The 16,751-nt window shown below is 48.0% G+C and overlaps 1 protein-coding gene across 1 annotated transcript; it reads left to right on the plus strand.

The window, feature by feature from the left end:
* Positions 1-1,324: 1,324 nt before the first annotated feature.
* EAH_00007650 (thrombospondin type 1 domain-containing protein, putative) lies at positions 1,325-14,890 on the plus strand (the record flags this gene model as incomplete). The annotated part of the gene is made up of 28 exons (XM_013395816.1): positions 1,325-1,424; positions 1,622-1,660; positions 2,083-2,118; positions 2,286-2,609; positions 3,448-3,648; positions 3,853-3,888; positions 4,049-4,354; positions 4,484-4,780; positions 5,342-5,797; positions 6,048-6,251; positions 6,550-6,741; positions 6,877-7,052; positions 7,229-7,456; positions 7,616-7,904; positions 8,275-8,309; positions 8,749-8,860; positions 9,039-9,440; positions 9,581-9,985; positions 10,684-10,767; positions 10,860-11,060; positions 11,260-11,521; positions 11,864-12,126; positions 12,479-12,536; positions 12,714-12,820; positions 12,966-13,007; positions 13,294-13,493; positions 13,672-13,924; positions 14,346-14,890. The coding sequence occupies 28 exons, from the start codon at positions 1,325-1,327 to the stop codon at positions 14,888-14,890; spliced, it is 5,853 nt and encodes a 1,950-aa protein (XP_013251270.1).
* Positions 14,891-16,751: the final 1,861 nt, after the last annotated feature.

Genomic DNA, 16,751 nt, shown 5'->3' on the forward strand with positions numbered 1-16,751 from the left:
CTTTTGGCCTACCACTCCACCTGTTTAAGATTCCTCTAGGCAAATAAGCTGAGTTTGTTTCACCTCCGACTTCCTGAAAGAATTCTGTGTCAAAGGAGGCGAAGTTGTACCAGTTCGACTAGGCAGCCATCTGGATCGGTCCTTTGGAAATCCCAATCGATAAATCACAATGTGTTGCGCGACTAGGAAGCATGAGTGCACGGCAGGGCCACATATTGCGTGCGCGTTGGCGCGGGTTTCGTTGCTGATGAGGACAACCACTACGCTTACGTACGAAGTCAGCATCGACACCTACTCCAACACCAACATTGCTAATTTTAGAAAGTATTGCACGAAAATGAGAAAAGTCCCACAGATAACCGGACACTCCCCGCCACTACGATGGGGGTTGGGTTGCAGTGGCATCCACAGCAAGGAACGACTATTTCCATGGCCTAGTCTGCTTAGCTGTGTTTGCTGTCTAGATATTTTAGCTGTTCTGTTCGAGGTCACTGTTGTATGCAACCCCACAACACAGCAGAGTGGTGAGTGGTCCGGGGTCCGCCAAGCTGAGGCAGTTACACCTAGGGTGCGGTGCTAATTCTGCGCCCTACCCCGTTGACATCGATAAACTCAAAACTCTGACAAGTTCTCAAATCCTAAAAAAGAAGGAAGCCGACGCTTAACGTGTGTTCCCTTCTGTCTAGTAGGGCTGGTCGGGCGAACATGACCAACGACCCATGTGCTTCATTGTAAAACTCGACCGCCCCAACCAGTGGGGCACACGCGTGGACCTGACGAAGCTGTAATTCTACATTGTCCTTCTAAAATTGCTAATATTATGCATTGAAAGGTTTCTGATGTAGTTTGAATGTGGGGGGCAGCATTGGAGCACCACGCCCTGTTCGATGCGTCGTTCATCCAGACAGGCCGTGCATGCCTGGGGAAATTCCATATACCTTTTTGGCACTAGTACTCGGTTCCTGTTATATCCCATACATATTCGTGGCCTTAGAACTAATATTCTTTAATTTTTTGCAGTGCATTGTTGCAATAGGCTTCACAAAGCAACGCTGAACGCCACGGGCACCCTCCTCTCTGGCTAGTCGGCAGTGCTGGTGGCGTTCTGCTGCAAGTTAGGGAGGCTACCAAGACCTCCTCTTGCACCAGCTGCCTCTGTAGAGACCCCTAAGCCTGGTTCTGCAGGTTTAGGAAGCCAACATCCGCCGGCTTCATTTTTTTGTCTTCCAGAAGGTGAAATCGATGACCCTCCGCCTGTTTATGGATCTTGAACCACCCTAAGAGGTGACCTACCATACTGGAACGATCATGTGGCAGCTCCACGATGGCAGTACAACGAATACTTCACCTTGTGGCTGGACTTACGTATTTACTTCTTGAATTACCTGCTGAAGTGCGCGCCGCTTTTCCGGACAATGACCGTGGTAAGTTTAAAACAAGCTTGCCGCGCTTGCTCAAGGATTCGAGTATTTTCCCTTTTAAACGCCTCGATATACGCATCACACCGCTCGTGGGGTCCTGGTGGGATGAATATGGCTCTGCTTTCCCCCATTCGTCGTTGCTATCGTTGTCCTCCGTTGTGAGCACATTCGTGTGGAGTGTTTGTGTGTACTTGCCGTAGTTCGCTCTGCAGAAGACCACGAGAATGGAGGTCCGCAATGTAAGCTTCGCGGAACCACAACCATTGATCGCCAATGCAGTTTTGTGTGCGAGGAGACCTGGCATCGCATGGCAGCCACTCACTTTCTTGTCTGCTCCGACCCTTTGGCGTGCTTTACCCAATTCTGGGGAGGTCAACAACTCAGAAGCCAGCCCCAAGTACACTCATCGATGTTGAAAAAGCTCCGGCACAACTGTTCCTTCAGTGCGTACCCACGATGGTTGCTTAAGTTCTGAATTACACATACTTGTAGGGGGCTGCTCAGCGCCAGCTGCACCTACGGGCTCTCGTAAGCTCCCAAATTATGAGAGCTCGTTTCGGGATTCTAGCTGTCGTAAGATCGCTTCTGCAAATTCTCTGACGGGTGATTGGGGGGGGCGCAAGGCTTCGAGCTGTGGCGTGCGTGTTTTGGCATTATACAGGTGCTCGACCAAGCTTCGCCCCACAAGAGCAATACTGTAAGTTTGAAAAGGACGCCACTATCTGCACCCCAGCATAACTCTTCACCCACTTTATGCCCCTTCCTACGGAATTAGCTCATGTTTCATCCCTGTACTGCTTCCTGGATTCGTTGTTGAGGTATTAGTGAACCACCGCACATGCTCAACGGGTTTGTGCTTTCCAGATGGGTATCAACAATTCTCTTTGGATCAACTGAATTCTGGTGTAGCCTTCGGAGGAGAGGCACTTTGCAAGGAAAAAGAGCTTCAAGTCGTGGATTTCGTCTCGGGGCATCCCTCTGCCTTTCTGGGCGGAGGTGGGGGCTGCATGTTGTACTCTCAAGCCGAAGAGGTAGCTTCCGCTTGTCAAAAAGATAAGGAGCTAAACGGCAGGATATACTGCGTGTTGGGAATGGACGAGCTCCCTGAAAAACCTGATTTGTCTGACATATGTGACTCTCCTCCATCGAATTACTATCAGTTTGTCCTATTTTATGACTGCGTCCCATGTGAGCCAGTAGCCTATCTTGTCCCAGACATGCCACGCAGCTGTTCCACTTTGTTCACCGCAGGCTCCAACTGGCTGTTGAAGTTCCAATTTTTGTATGTGAACCCTAAGCCGAAACCCTATACCTAAACCGTATGGATCTTCTCATTAGTGTATCCTGTACCGTGCCTGTGCGGTGTCTTCTCCACTAGCGAGCTATGTTCCTCCGTGCGGAGTGGAAACCACAACGTCATGGGACAGTGGTACAAGCTCCTGCAGCTGCCCCACTGGCACAATTCCCTGTACGGCAGAGGAGGCAAAGTCAAGCGATGCGTGGATGGAGGAACTAGGGAAGAACGCAGAAGTCTACATGGCCAACGCAATCCGCTATCTTGCCCCTGAGAATCATTTCGAGGTTTTCGCCTCTTCGAAAGACCCATGCAGGGACACTTCTGCACGGGCGCTGTGCAGACGTAAGTGTATTGCGTAGGGAAAGTGCTTTGTCACCACGTTATTCACCACCACCTGGTTGCACGAGTAGACTTTGTCACCTGAGTAGCGCAGCACACATAAAACCTACTCTTTGTGGGGTTGCTCTTGGTCCAGAATTTCGTTTCTTGAGCTTCTTATCTGACCGTTGCAGGCTCTGGAGGGCAAATAACAACAACGACAACGACTGCTCCGAAGCCCTTTTTGGGTTCGTTTAAGGTTTCGTTAGAAAGCATACCCTTCCGCAGTCCTAAGCCCCTGAACACCTCCCGTATTTGGAGGAACTCCACGGATTTATTGGCTATTTTGCAACCATCCAGAGCGGTTCACGGCGTGTACTTCGCTGTGTTGCGTCACTGACTGTCCAGGAGACTCTGGTCCTGATTGCTTTAGAGGGAACGATCAGCCGTTCTGCAGAATACCGTGTTTGACTCTTTGGAGGCAGTATCACAGAAGTCACCAGCTACGCGATTCATACGATTCGTTCACAAGCCTTTGGAAGACCTACGACTTTAGTCAACTTCCATCGGTCGACCCAAGTTCCATAGCTCGGGTCAAAGCGTGCACATTCGGTCAGTTTTTGTAGCACCTCCATAGCGTGAGGTTGCTGTCCTAGTGAAGAGTGCATGCAGTTTCTCCCTTGCATCGTCTGCACACCCAGCAGGGATCTTCTGAAGCAAAGGACTGCCCTCATTGCTGTTCGTGTCAATAGCAGCTGCACTCCTCTCCATTTGGAATAGTGGTTTCACGCATTACTGGGTTTTGCTTTTCCGCAGAGAAACGTTGGGAATATGAAGGAGCTGCCCAGAGCGGTCAGTTTCACGGCAACAAGCCGCTGCTGTCACAAGGGCGATGCTCTGCCAAAGCAATCACAAGAGGGAGAGGGAGCTTTCTGTTGGTCCTCCTGCTGTTGAGTGGGGCTACAGTGATTCAGATTCAAAGACTCATTCTTAGCTCTGCTGTTCTTTTCAGAGTTTTACGAGATACTGTACGCTGGAAGCTCCAACTTACTGAGGCTTCAAAACAAGTGCGAGAATTATGAGCGGTTTTCGCTCGTGCAAGTTGTTGCCGGGCCGAGGGAGCTGCTTGAAAACGGAAGGTCGATCACCGGTTGCGCCGCAATGGATATCACGGATAGTGTCAGGAGTTCGTTACCTGAAGCCTTTGGAACTGGAGACGTGCGGAATTATGCAGTGTCTCTATCGGGACTCAAAACGACTCTGGACACCTGCACTGAGGCCGGGGCTTCTTACTTTGTTTCTTGGAGCTGTGTCCCGAGTAGGTGTTCCGTGTCTTGTTCAATGCTCTGCTTTGTTTTGTTGAGCTGAAAACACGTTTTGGACGCAGAAAGCATTCTAGCAGAAAACATTTCACAGAAGCGTTTCAGTGCTTGCTTGGATTCTTCAGATGTAACCATGGCGTCGGAGTCCGTTCCTTTCTCCTGTAACATCTATCCTGTAATGACAAAAGCGCAGGATACCAACTTTCACTCTTGCGCATGCCCGAATAGCGCTAAAACTTGCACGGCTAATGCGGCAGCTGTCAGCCGGAGCTGGATTGCAAACACTCCACAGAGTGCGACTGTTAGTCTGGCAGATTACCTTGTCTACAAGACTCCCGAATCCGGAACTGGTTCGTTGGTTTTGATGGCTGATCTGGGTACTGTCTGCGGGGACACAGGATCTTCGTATGTATTATGTGAGGGTAAGCTGCGCACAGTACTTTAGATCTCTTTAAGGGCCCGCGTCTCAAGACTCGTGGAGTTAAGCGTGTTGATGTTTCACGCTTAGAGGCTTTCAACGCAGATGCGCACGATTCGATGGAGTGGTTGCTTCTTGTGCTGCGGTCGGATGAGGAATTTGCACTGCGCAGTGCAATGATACATTTACAATAACTATACCTTATACAGTTGTAGATAATTTTTCTACTTTTATAAATCAAGAAGCTAGTATTTCTAATGGAACATCCCAAGGCCATAGTTGTCTGCTGTTGCTGTATGCTGACACAGACGATCACCACGACGAGCAATTGGACCGTTGGCCCATTAGATGTAAGACACGTGATCGCCAACAACGCGGTCTGCACCGAATCGCATGCAGGCTTCAGCACATTTCACCCCAGTAGCTTCGGCTTTGGATACTTCACCTCTGTATATTTGTTATATCTTGCTGGAATTGTGCGTGCAGCCTCATCTTGGAGCGTGACACACTGCTTCCACATACATAGGCTTTGCGTGTGTTGTGGCCGTGAGCTTTATATTTGCAGGGCCATCGTGCGGAAGGGCATTTTCAACTTTGGAGGGAGCGACAGAAGAGGATGACTTGGAATGCCGAAAGGCGTGCACTGCAAAAAGTAGTGGAGAATGCGGTTCAACTCGCAACATCTGGCTGTGTGTCGCTTTATCTATTCAAGGTTGTTACGTCCCTAATACCAGCTCACTTGCATGCCATATTGAGCTACCTGGCCCTGAAGATGCATATAACGGCACTTGCTCTTGCCCAAGCTCTTCGTCAGGCCCTTGCACCTTCTTAGAGGCCGACGCAACCGCGTATGCGTGGAAATCTAGTTTAGCACAGTTTTGGAGAGGTGCTAACGGAGTCATTATGGCGAAATACAACCGCGCTCTCTGGCCATCAACTCCAGCATCGTGGCGTTACGAAGCAGGGCATCGGTATGACCAATGCGAGAAACGAACGTGGATAAGAGGCGTCTTCTGTATGGGTGAGTTGCTTCTTTGCGCATATACATGCCCCCCCGGCAGTGTAGTTGGCACAGTCTGGCCGAGGCTACGGGTCTTCTTTTGTAATATGTAGTGGCCAAGCTTTTCTGTGTGTGCGAGCCCTGCAGGCCCAGATACGGACTTGATAACGAGGAGAAGTAAGAGCGCAGCTCATCACTTTCACACTAGTTCCCGGTAGTTTTCATTCCCGTAGGGTGCCATGGGTTTTAAGCTTGTTCATTGCTCACACAGGTTCCCTAGCACCAGACTGCAGTACCGCAGCGACGCTGAATCACTGGAAGGCAACCACTTCTTACTGCAAGTACCTTTGTGGGAATATTGAGTGGAGGTGCCGCTTCACCATGGTTGACAACCCGACCTTGTACAAGGACCTTTACCAGTGTTTTGAGCGGCTAAAGGTTGGCACCGTTCTGGAGTTTTGCCATGTCAAAACGAGTGAGCCGCTGAACCTGAGTGGCTGCATCGGTGTTTTCCCTCGCGACTAAAACTTCCTTCAATCGTGTGGCGCGTTTGTTGAGGGGAGAAGACTAGCTACGCGCTATGCCAGTGCACTGTGTTGTGAATGGTTTCAGCTCCCCAAACGCCTACAGCTGGAGGTATGCTCGGCTAGAGAGAACTGGGAAGGGCCCGACTAACTTGCTGCGGCATGCTGCTGCCGCTGTAGTGTTATATCTTAGATACATAGTTCAAACTTTTGTGTTGCAGCCACTTGGATGCTGTTCGCCTGCTGCAGCTGCGAATATGGCGGTATCGTGGATGCTGGCCAGCGGCACGGAAACAACTGTTCGGTTTGCCCAGCCAGTCTATCCCACACCGATTGTCTTCATAGGGTCGCCTACGCATATAGCAGGTATACCAAGGCTGGGCATCTCCGAGGTTACGTCCGACAGCTTCAGGGTCCAGGCTTTTGGAGTCGTATGCGGCGGTAGGCCACATCCTATGCATTACCCGAGCACCCTTAACCAACACACACGACGGTGGGGCTGCTAACGCCTCTGTCGCCTTGCCTGATGCAAATCTTGTATGCTTGCGTTGAATGTGTGTTTCCTTCTTCCCTCAGTTCGACCTACGGCAGCTTCGTCCGATCTGAAAATTGTGGCCAGCTACCTAGCCATCCCTCCAGGGCAATATGTCACAAAGCATGCTTCTATTCGACTTGTGGTCGGAAGCCTCGAAATAACTGCTGCAGGAGATTTTCTGTTGCGCGTCCCATTCACATTGGCTAATCCTTCAGAGGTGCGGTGATGATGGCCTGTGTTGCTTGTCAGCTTCGGCGGATAGCGGTTTCGTCTTTCGAAGGGTACTTTTGAAGGGTCAGGTGGAAACCTTTCCAGTCCTTTAGATGCTTGCAAAGCTATACACATTGTCTTCATTGGAGAAACCGCAATGTTTCTACGTGAGTGTATCCTCAGGCAGTTGTCCTTCTAGAACCTCAATCTGCCATTGGGAAATCTCCCAATGCAATTGCAGCTGCAGCTGTGTTCCGCACAATTGAGAATAACACGGATGGAATCAAAATTCGCGTTTCATGCGTAGAGCCGTTTGTGTCGATCTCCGTGGGTTACTTGATTGCTGATATGTCCTACGACAGCTCTTCAAGCAGCCCACTTGCTGCGTCGCTAGGAGGACGTTCATTGGCTGTGAGTTGAAGGGCCAGCTGCTTTAGCTGGCCTGCGTGCAAATAGTTTATTTATAGCCGCCGATATGCACGCCTGTGCCCGATACAACTTTGTACTGCCCCACAGTGGATCGTTGTTACATTTGGCGGGACTGCGGAAACGGTACTATGTGGTTCGAAGGCAAACAGCTCTGAGTTCTTTGTGCAGATCTTTAACTCGAGGGAAGTCGATCTGGATGATATACATTTTCCAGCAAATTTGCCTTCTTTTTTCCCACCCCACTTTTTCCCGCAACTTGCTGGAGAAAGGCCTGACAGTGAGGAAGTTTTTTCTGTACAGTGGCAGCACAAGGAAGACGGCCGTGGTTGGATCCCTTCAGTCTGGGCTTCCTCATGCTCTGTGACGGAGGACGTTTTGTTCAAGGTTCCTAATTCGACTATACGGTTTACAGGCCTGTACATCTCTGCCAGTAAGAAGCCAGAAAAAGACTTTTGGCATGTGAAAGCTTGCTGAGCACGGGGCAAATAAGCAGTGGAATGAGGGCTTTGAGCCCATGCCGTGTGAACAAATAGCCATTTCACTCCTCTTAGGTTAGAACCTGACCTTTAAAGCAAAGGGGTGCAGGGTACTCGGCCTTACGCTGGGATTGACTAAACAGCACTGGTGTAAGTGCGTTGTGCTGCTGCAGTTAACCAGTTAAGCGGAACATCATGTAAGCGCAGACGAAGCGCTTCACCGGTTTCTCTTCAAAACCACATCAAACGTAGTGGCTGTATTTCCAAAATAAACTGTACATCTTCGTGGTCAGATATCGTTTGTGTATTGCTGTGCATGCTCAGTTTCGAGCAGCATCTGCAATGTCAAGGCCGTTCAGGTGAATACGCTTCCCACTATCGAACAACAGGAGTAGGAGGAAGTTGTTTCCGCAAGGAACTGATGTTTGAATTGAAGTGGTAACGGTTCTCTTTGTGCCCAGGGCAGTTCATTGACGGACGAGGAGTGCACCGAAATTTGCTCTGGGATATATCTCTTATATTGTTCGGCCTCATCGCATCCTCTGCTTTGCCTTGAATGGCGTATGCCTTCGAGCTTTTCCAAAGACTGCAATTCTCCTAGTGGGTAACTGGAATTCTCTTGCAGAACAGCACTAGGAGTAGCGGTTGTTCCAGAGAATCCCCCGCAGCGTTGTCGACCTTTGGTGGAAGAGTTCATAGTCGTGTCCCGGTTAGTTCATTCGCAGCACCGCAGCAGAGTCTGGATAAAGATGAATTGCACGGGATCTGAAGTTGTGAACTTTGTAACTCGCCTCGTAGGACCTGCGGAATAGTGATGGAATTATGATAGACCACTGTAGAGCAGTTCCGTGTGACGCAGCTGAAAACCGTCCACCTGACGACATCTCCGAGGAAGCAGATGTTGGGGAAGGTAAGCAACTGCCCCAAGACTCAAAGGCTAAACGCTGAACCTTATGTGTCAAACCCTAGATTCTACGCCCTAAACCCTAGAACCGAAATCATGATGGCTAACTTTTGTTGGGCCAAAGAACAGGCGATTAATATGAACGACTTCCAAAGAAGTGATGCGGAGTTTCGTTGTTTTGCAGCTGTGGAGGAAGGCTTGCCGCTGGTGAAGTGTCGCGTTTTCGACATGCGAACGCACCCATCTAACCTGGCGTGGGACTCTGCCTCTTTCACGTGTGGGTGCCCTGGCCTTGCCGTGCCGTGCACCAAAGAGGATGCGTCGCAAGATTTGACATGGGTGCAGGAAATACATGCTGAGGGGGGCCTTTGCCACTCTGCGGAGGAAGCAGTGCAGCCAGTCACGAAGATGTTCTTGCAGCTTGACCAGGATGCATGTTCGGCCAACATGCTGCAGTCCCATACCTTGACCTGGTCTCAAAGAACATATCCAGCTTATCCAGATCTTCCGGGAGCTGGGTCTGGACCTCAGTCAGTCAGTGGCACATACCTGTGTCAGCACACTACTCCGTATGTGCTCTGTCCAGGTGAGGATTTAACTACGACAGACGGCTGAAGGTAATGCTGCTGATACAGTAGTGCTGATGCTTGTGGCATTCCTCACCCGCAGCTGAGAATGCTGAGCATGTACATTGCCCCAAAATTAATTATTGTCTTTCTGTTGCAGCGGATGCCGCCGGAGTGGCGGACGAGGAGGAAGAGACCTCACGCATCATCAAACACCTGCCATCTTCTTGCTTTGTAGGGGAGTGGGGGGAATGGTCTGCTTGCGACGCAACGTGCCGGGGCCCCTTTCATTCCCCTCAGCGGTACAGAAAACGCAGCCCCATTGTTGTTGAAGCTGTTGCTGAAGACCCAGACTGCATTTTGGAAGAAAAGCAGAGCTGCGGCCATTCCCTCGAACCGTGCGTAGGCTACTGCTGGACAGCTGAGTGGACAGAGTGGAGCAGTTGCTCGGCTGTATTATCTGGAGGGGAGATTTCTTTCTCGCGGCGGCGATATAAGCCGGTTTTAGCTGGCGTAGATTACTGCGACATGGAAGCCATTCAAGAACTTCAATCATGTTTGAGACGTGAGGAGAGCATGCACGGGCATGCTTGCCTTTTTGTATTGGCTTAACTATCGAAGCATGTAGTAGAGTTGCTTCCCCCAGTCGTCTGACACCCCTATACGTCTATTGATCACGCTGCAACTACACTAGTATGTTATTTCGTTGTACAGAGACGGTTAAAGGACAGTCAACTGAAGAGGAGGGCTTTGCAAGTGCTGGTTTCGCTGAAGTGTCGGCATCCGGGGCCATAGAAATATCAGAGTGGTCCGGGTGTGATGTTCCGTGAGTCTGCACATCATTGGCTCTTGATTTATGGGCGGTGACACTTCATGTATGCACCACTAATGTGTGGGGATCTTAGGGAGGACCGTAAGATACTGTTGCAGACCCAGCGCAGAAGACAGAGCGTAAAGCATTTATTATTATTATATTATTATGTATCATTTGTTCCGGTAGATCCTTCAGTTACCTGTGACTCAGGTGCTTACTATCAGAGGGCCATGCGGCGCAGAAGCGGAGGCTTCAGTTAATCAGCGAGACAAAGGAAATTTCTGGTTCGAATTTGGTTTCACCCATTCAGCACGACCAGCCAACATCTTGTAGCTCTGAGTTGCAAATTCTCGAAAGAGGTGTCGTGCAGTGGATATGCACAGTATGCCAGCGGGTGCAACTTGCATAACTGCTCGTGGAAGAATCTGGTTTCTTGTTTCCTGTCTCAGCCGTTACCACATCATCTGACGCTTCAAGGCTGTGCTCAACTGCGGATGGAATGGATGAGTGCAAAAATCTTTTTATTGACACTCGTAAGAAAATCGATTCATCAGGATTTGTTGCCTGAGTGCGCTACCAGGTGGCACACCGTGCTGCTCTTTGTATACCTTTGTCTGCTTTTCAGAATGCTCAGATGTGGTGGCGACTTACCGAGAACCTGCGTCTTTACGAAACTGCGTTGATAAGTGCAAAACCGTAGAGGCAAAGTGCAGGACCTTGTCTTCACAAGATGCTCTAAAGACACCTTTCAAGAGATGCTTCCTGAATGGGCTCTCTGATGCTGGCTTCTTCCTCACCTGCAAGTTTGCAGAGAAGCAGAAAATATGTACGGCATACGTAGACAGTGTTCAATCTCTCCCGCCCATAAGTTTTGGAACATATAAGGCTTGCGCGCTGCACGGCTGGTGTCTGGATGTTTGAGATTTGAGATCTTCCTGAAGTTACAATCCGTTTAACCGGTAGTCCAGCAGCTCAGTGGGAAACGCATTTGCGCCCTGCATTCGAATTTATTTCTTTCTGTGCAGCACGACCGGCAACTTGCAGGCTAACGTTTACCAGAGTCGTCAACCCGGACGCCGAATTCAGTTTCCTCACAGACAGTGCTGCAGAGGGAGCTCCAGCAGAGTCACCGGGAGGGCAGTCATTCATTGCCCCTAGCTGCGCATGCTTGGATGAAGGTCTTGAGCCGTGCACAGCGGAAGATATATTGGAAGACTGGAAAGGCATCAAAGATTCATTTTTGGCTGCCGACGGTCTGTGTTCAGCAGAGGATGCACTCAAACCGCTGTGGGCCACAACCGATGGGAAAAGTAAACTCCCAGATTCAAGTGTCTATATTGCATACGCGGGTATGGGGCGTTTCCATTGCCCACTGCCGGGTTACAGAAACCCTTCAGCTGAGGACCTTTTCACCTTCACGCAATTCCACAGCCTGGCGGAGTTGAATGACTTCTGTCAAAACGGCCTGAGCTACTGGAAGGACCCAGCGAACCCTTTAGTATGTAAGTGGACTGTCAGATAGCTTAGCCCGCACTTAGGTATCGGGTAATCTGAAAGCTTCAACAGTTCATTAGTGAGGTGTCTCGTTGTTACGCATAGCCTCTTCTTTGTCTGGCTGCATGATGACAGCTTTTTGCTGAAATCAAATGCTCTGCATCACCGTATTACTACTGCAAAATCAACAGATGCAAGAATACCAGATTGCTCGAAGGCTATTGCGAAAACTCCCCACGGAGTGGAACCGGCGGAAGCAGACACCGCAGCCTGCAAGAAGTTGTGCTTAGAGCTGAAGGACACCTGCAAGGATCTTTTGAAAAAGGAATCGTACGACGTGTGTCTAATAGAGCCATTCCAGTCTTCAGAGTTCACTGACAAATGCGCATTCACGCAAGGTAAGGAATAGAACGGATACAACACCGGATGACATGTTTGTATATTGTCTGTATATGCCTCGATTGCTTGTCTCTATTTGTGTATCTTTTCCGCTACGTTTTGCCATTCTTTGTATGGGCTTATTTGCGTCTATTTGCATGTATTCGTATGCTGTCTCTTGTTGTTCCGCGTTTGAAGGGAACATATATCAAGGAACGCATTCTGTTTGCGTTGTTGCTTTGCAGGGGTAGCTGCTGGGAGGGGAATGATTTTATGCAGGCGTAAGCTTGAACTCTAAGCTTACCTGCTTGTGTTTCATTTAACGTCTTTCGTTTTAATTGGACATTTGCGTTGATGTGTGTGGGTTCACAGAAGTGAAACCGAAGTGTGAATTCACCGAGTGGAGCGAATGGTCGGCTTGTACAGCGAGGTACGACGTAATACTAGCGATTGTTAGTATTTGGATTCAGGCCAGTACATGCTGAAGAGTCAGAACATGCTTTTAAAACGGCTAGTTATAGCCACTCTATTGTTTAATAGAGTTTCATAGCTGATATGAAACGCAAAATGGGTGAGGCTGATATGCGGTTTGCACGTGTGGACGCAGCTGTATTTCGAGTATCGCAGGAAGCGGCTCGGCAATGCGAATACGGACCCGCGACATTCTTGAAGATGGAAAGAAGTCAGCACACTGCAGTGAATTTTCTTTCTTTGGTGAGGATTTTTTCAAAGCCGCTTTCATGTCTTCATCTACAGCTAACATTTGCAATCATCAGATGACAGTGAAGGAGGTGGTGTCGTTGACGACCTCAACTCTGCGTTTGTTCAATTTTTTGAGGCTGTGCTTTGCGTTCCACAGGCACAGTGGAGACAGGCCTTTGCCCTGATATTCCTCTTTGCAGTACGTTTGGCCCGCACGAAGTGTTCATGTACTCAACATTGCAAATGCTGCATTTAGGTGCACGACAGTCGGAGCGTCTCTTGTTTAATCGCTAGAAATGGGGTGATGGGGTGATGAGTCGGGGGGGTGTGTGAGGGAAACGCGCGTTCAGACGCTGGAATACGTTTCTATAGAGTTCACAATTTCGCGTGTGCGCATTTCTTATTTCATTATGCTTTTCTCCCCCAAGTATCTTTGTGCGAAAGCGGCATATGTTGGACGAGATTTTCGCATTCTTTCTCTCCAGACACCACCGAAGGAGCAACAGTGGAGTTAATACTGTTCACGACAAAAGCTCCACCGAAAGTTGAGCCGATTAAGTTCCAGACGTCATCTACAACACGCCGCCCTCAAGACCTAGATGCCCCGCCTGCTAATATGACTCTGGAGCAGTGCTCTATTGAGACAGTGGATGTATCGCGAACATTGAGTGCCTACGATTTGTCAGTGAGTTTGTTTCCTTGAAATGGCGATGAAGTTTTGTTTGCTAAACAGTACAACTAAGCCCCGGGAGGACCCAGTGATATACACGAGTGAACGCCAGTTTCTTGCGGTGTTGTTGAGTGGTTTTAATCAATGAGTGCTTATCACATGTCGTATTTTGAGAGTATTGCGTTGCACGCAGGCGGACTCCTGCTCTTGCCCTCACGGTTACCGGCCTTGCTATCGTAAAGAGGCTTTTCTGTCAGTAGACAACTGGATCAATGAAGCGTATGCGTTATGCGCCGCCACCTCGAGCGCCATAATTGGCACGCGTCACTTTTATGAATTCAGCTGCGTGCACAGGGGATTCGTAGACTCCAGTGCTTTCAGTTCCTCTACCTCCGTCAAGGAGAAAGAAACCTACTGCTCCAAGCTGAGATACATCTTCTGTGCAAGTGAGAAGGAACACAACGAAAGATCTACAGTGGCGGCTGCTGTATACACCGCGATCCACCCCCTCATTCAGCTCACAGCGAAGTTCCATTATTACTCCAGTTCAATGAATACACCCGAAACGCGCAACACGCACCAAACGCCACATCCCAGGCACAGGAAATGTTAGAACTCGAAGTGCAGGCCCGAGACCCTAGACCTTTAATTGTTCACCGGCACGCTTGAGCCCTACAGTTGAATAAAATAATATCCGATAAAGCACAATCTCTTTTCTGAATTGGAAGAGTGAAAAGGAGGCAATTGCCGATGCGTTCTGGGGGTTGCAGACACTTGCGCTCCTCAGCCTGATGATCCTCCATGATGATGAGGAGGTTTATGTACGTCTTGTTCTTTTGCTTGTGGGTTATTAACGTGTGTTCTCAGAAAATGAGAGCAGCGAGGACGCCGAGCACAGCCTAACATTCGTGATTGCATCACTTTGCCTAGGTGTCGTTGCGGGCTTAGCGGTTGCATATTTGTCGCTGCAGTACAGCATCGATCTCCAGAAACTTGTGGGGCTGAGAGGCCGATATGTAGCAGCCACTCTGGAGCTGCAGCAACTCCAGGAGATGAGAGCGGGGAATGAAGAGTCGCCGCTGCTTAGGCCTTTTTCCGCAAGGCAGCAACGAAGTTTTTCATACGATCTTCGCGAACATGACAGTGCAGATGCAGCAGATGCAGCAGATGCAGCAGATGCAGCAGATGCAGCAGATGCAGCAGATGCAGCAGATGCACTAGGTGCAGCGGATGCAGTGGATGCAGCAGGTGCAGCAGATGCAGCAGATGCGGCGGGTGCAACAGGCGCAGGGGATATAGCAGGTGCAGCCGATGTAGCAAATGTGTCAGATGCAGCAGCTGCTGCAAATGCGTCAGATGCAGAAGCTGCATCTTCTCCAGACATCGATGCAGCGGCGAAGAAGGAATTGTGAATGGGATAGAAAACGCTCAAGTGCCTCAGCCAGGCTAGCGAATCTGAATTCCATGATCATGATCGTTGACTCTTTTGTCCCTTTTGGCGTCGCATCCTACATTATAAATATTTGCACTATAATTAATTAATTAGTTTAATTAATTAATTAATTATATGCGGTCTAACTATTGTAACGGCGGCAAAAAGACGCAGCGAGACGCTCCCCCCGGTCCGGTTTTTTGTTTAGAAGAAGGAAGCGTCCCTGAGTATTTTGATGCATGTTTTCATGATGCCATTACAGCTTTATACATATATCTATACGCATATATAAGCATTTATTAATATCATAGATATATATGTATATATATTTTTTCATATATATACGTATTGTATCATCTGCACATGCCATCTATATATATATATATATTTATATGCATATACAAAAACATATATATATATATATATATATACATTACAATCATGCATGCAATAGTTTGCTGTTCTTCTTGGGTTGTCATACATAACGGTAGTAATAATAATAATGATTAGTGCTTTCTTCTCCAGTGTCTAGGTTGGTCAGTTAATTCTTTCTTTCCTCTTCTCGCAATCGGAGTTCAGACTGGCGGCATTGGCCTCATTAAAAATACGGAAACGCTACACTGCCCTTTTGCTTACATGAAAACAAGTATGCATGTACATATATATATATATATATATATATATTATATGCCATGCACCTATAGAGGTACATAGATATAGATTCTTATATATCCGCATATAAAATATGTGTATATACATTACATATATATATATATATATACAGTCAAACACATACAGATGATATACATACATGTATAACACACATACGTATAATATATATATATATATATATATGTAGTAAAGGGTAGGTAGATTAAGTTCTGTTTCAGCTGTAGATGTAAGCAATGCGTGTTGTGTGCATAGACAAGCAAAATAATACGCCTTCTGTTTTCTGCCGATGCTGTTTAAATCTCATGATTAATAATACACGAAGAGCATAATTAGAGGACGAAGTACAGTAAACAGAAAACAAGAACAAAAGCCGTGTTAGACGGGCGCAACAACATCAGCAGCAACAACAACCGAAGCAGCACCAGCAACAACAACCGCAGCAGCAGAAGCAACAACAAAAACAACAGCAGCAGCAGCAGCAGCACTGGCCTGTGACTTCCGACTTGTGCTACAAAGGAATTAACAAAAATAACAGGCGAAATAATATCGAAGGGGCAGTTTTATTCTCCCTCCTTCAGCCTTCATGTACCACTGACACTGCACCAGAAGGGTCCGGGACTGATTATGTGGATTCTAATGAAAAGACAGTTGAGATAAACGGCTGTCTTAGTTTCAGCGTTTCTTTTGCTGCAGCACCTGCTGCAGGGCAGCAAGCTCTGCAGCAATGCATGCATTGTATACAATGCCTGCATGCATCGTACAATGCGTGCACGCATTATGAATGCATGCATTGTATAATGCATGCATTATACGTATGCATGCACTTGCAACACGAAGGCAATTGTGAAGAGCTTGTTACTTGACCCTCAACAACAAACGCCAGATAGTGAGTATAATTACACATTATGCATATAATAATGTTTTAAACAAACCTGCCTTCAGTTAGGGTGCGTCGAGCCCTCCAGCAGCCTAGTACTACAAGTTCCTAGTGTACGTACACCCCAAAAACCGATAAATAAATAAGTAAATATATATATATATGCGATCTCTATCTGATAATAAGTATATCAAATACATGATATATTATATATATATGTATATATATATACATATATATATATATATATATATATATATATATATACTGCGCTCAACAGAGCGCGCAGCAT

Source organism: Eimeria acervulina, genomic scaffold, assembly GCF_000499425.1.
Source record: "Eimeria acervulina Houghton genomic scaffold, Eah_scaff35, whole genome shotgun sequence".
In the NCBI taxonomy this organism is placed as follows: Eukaryota; Apicomplexa; class Conoidasida; order Eucoccidiorida; family Eimeriidae; genus Eimeria; species Eimeria acervulina.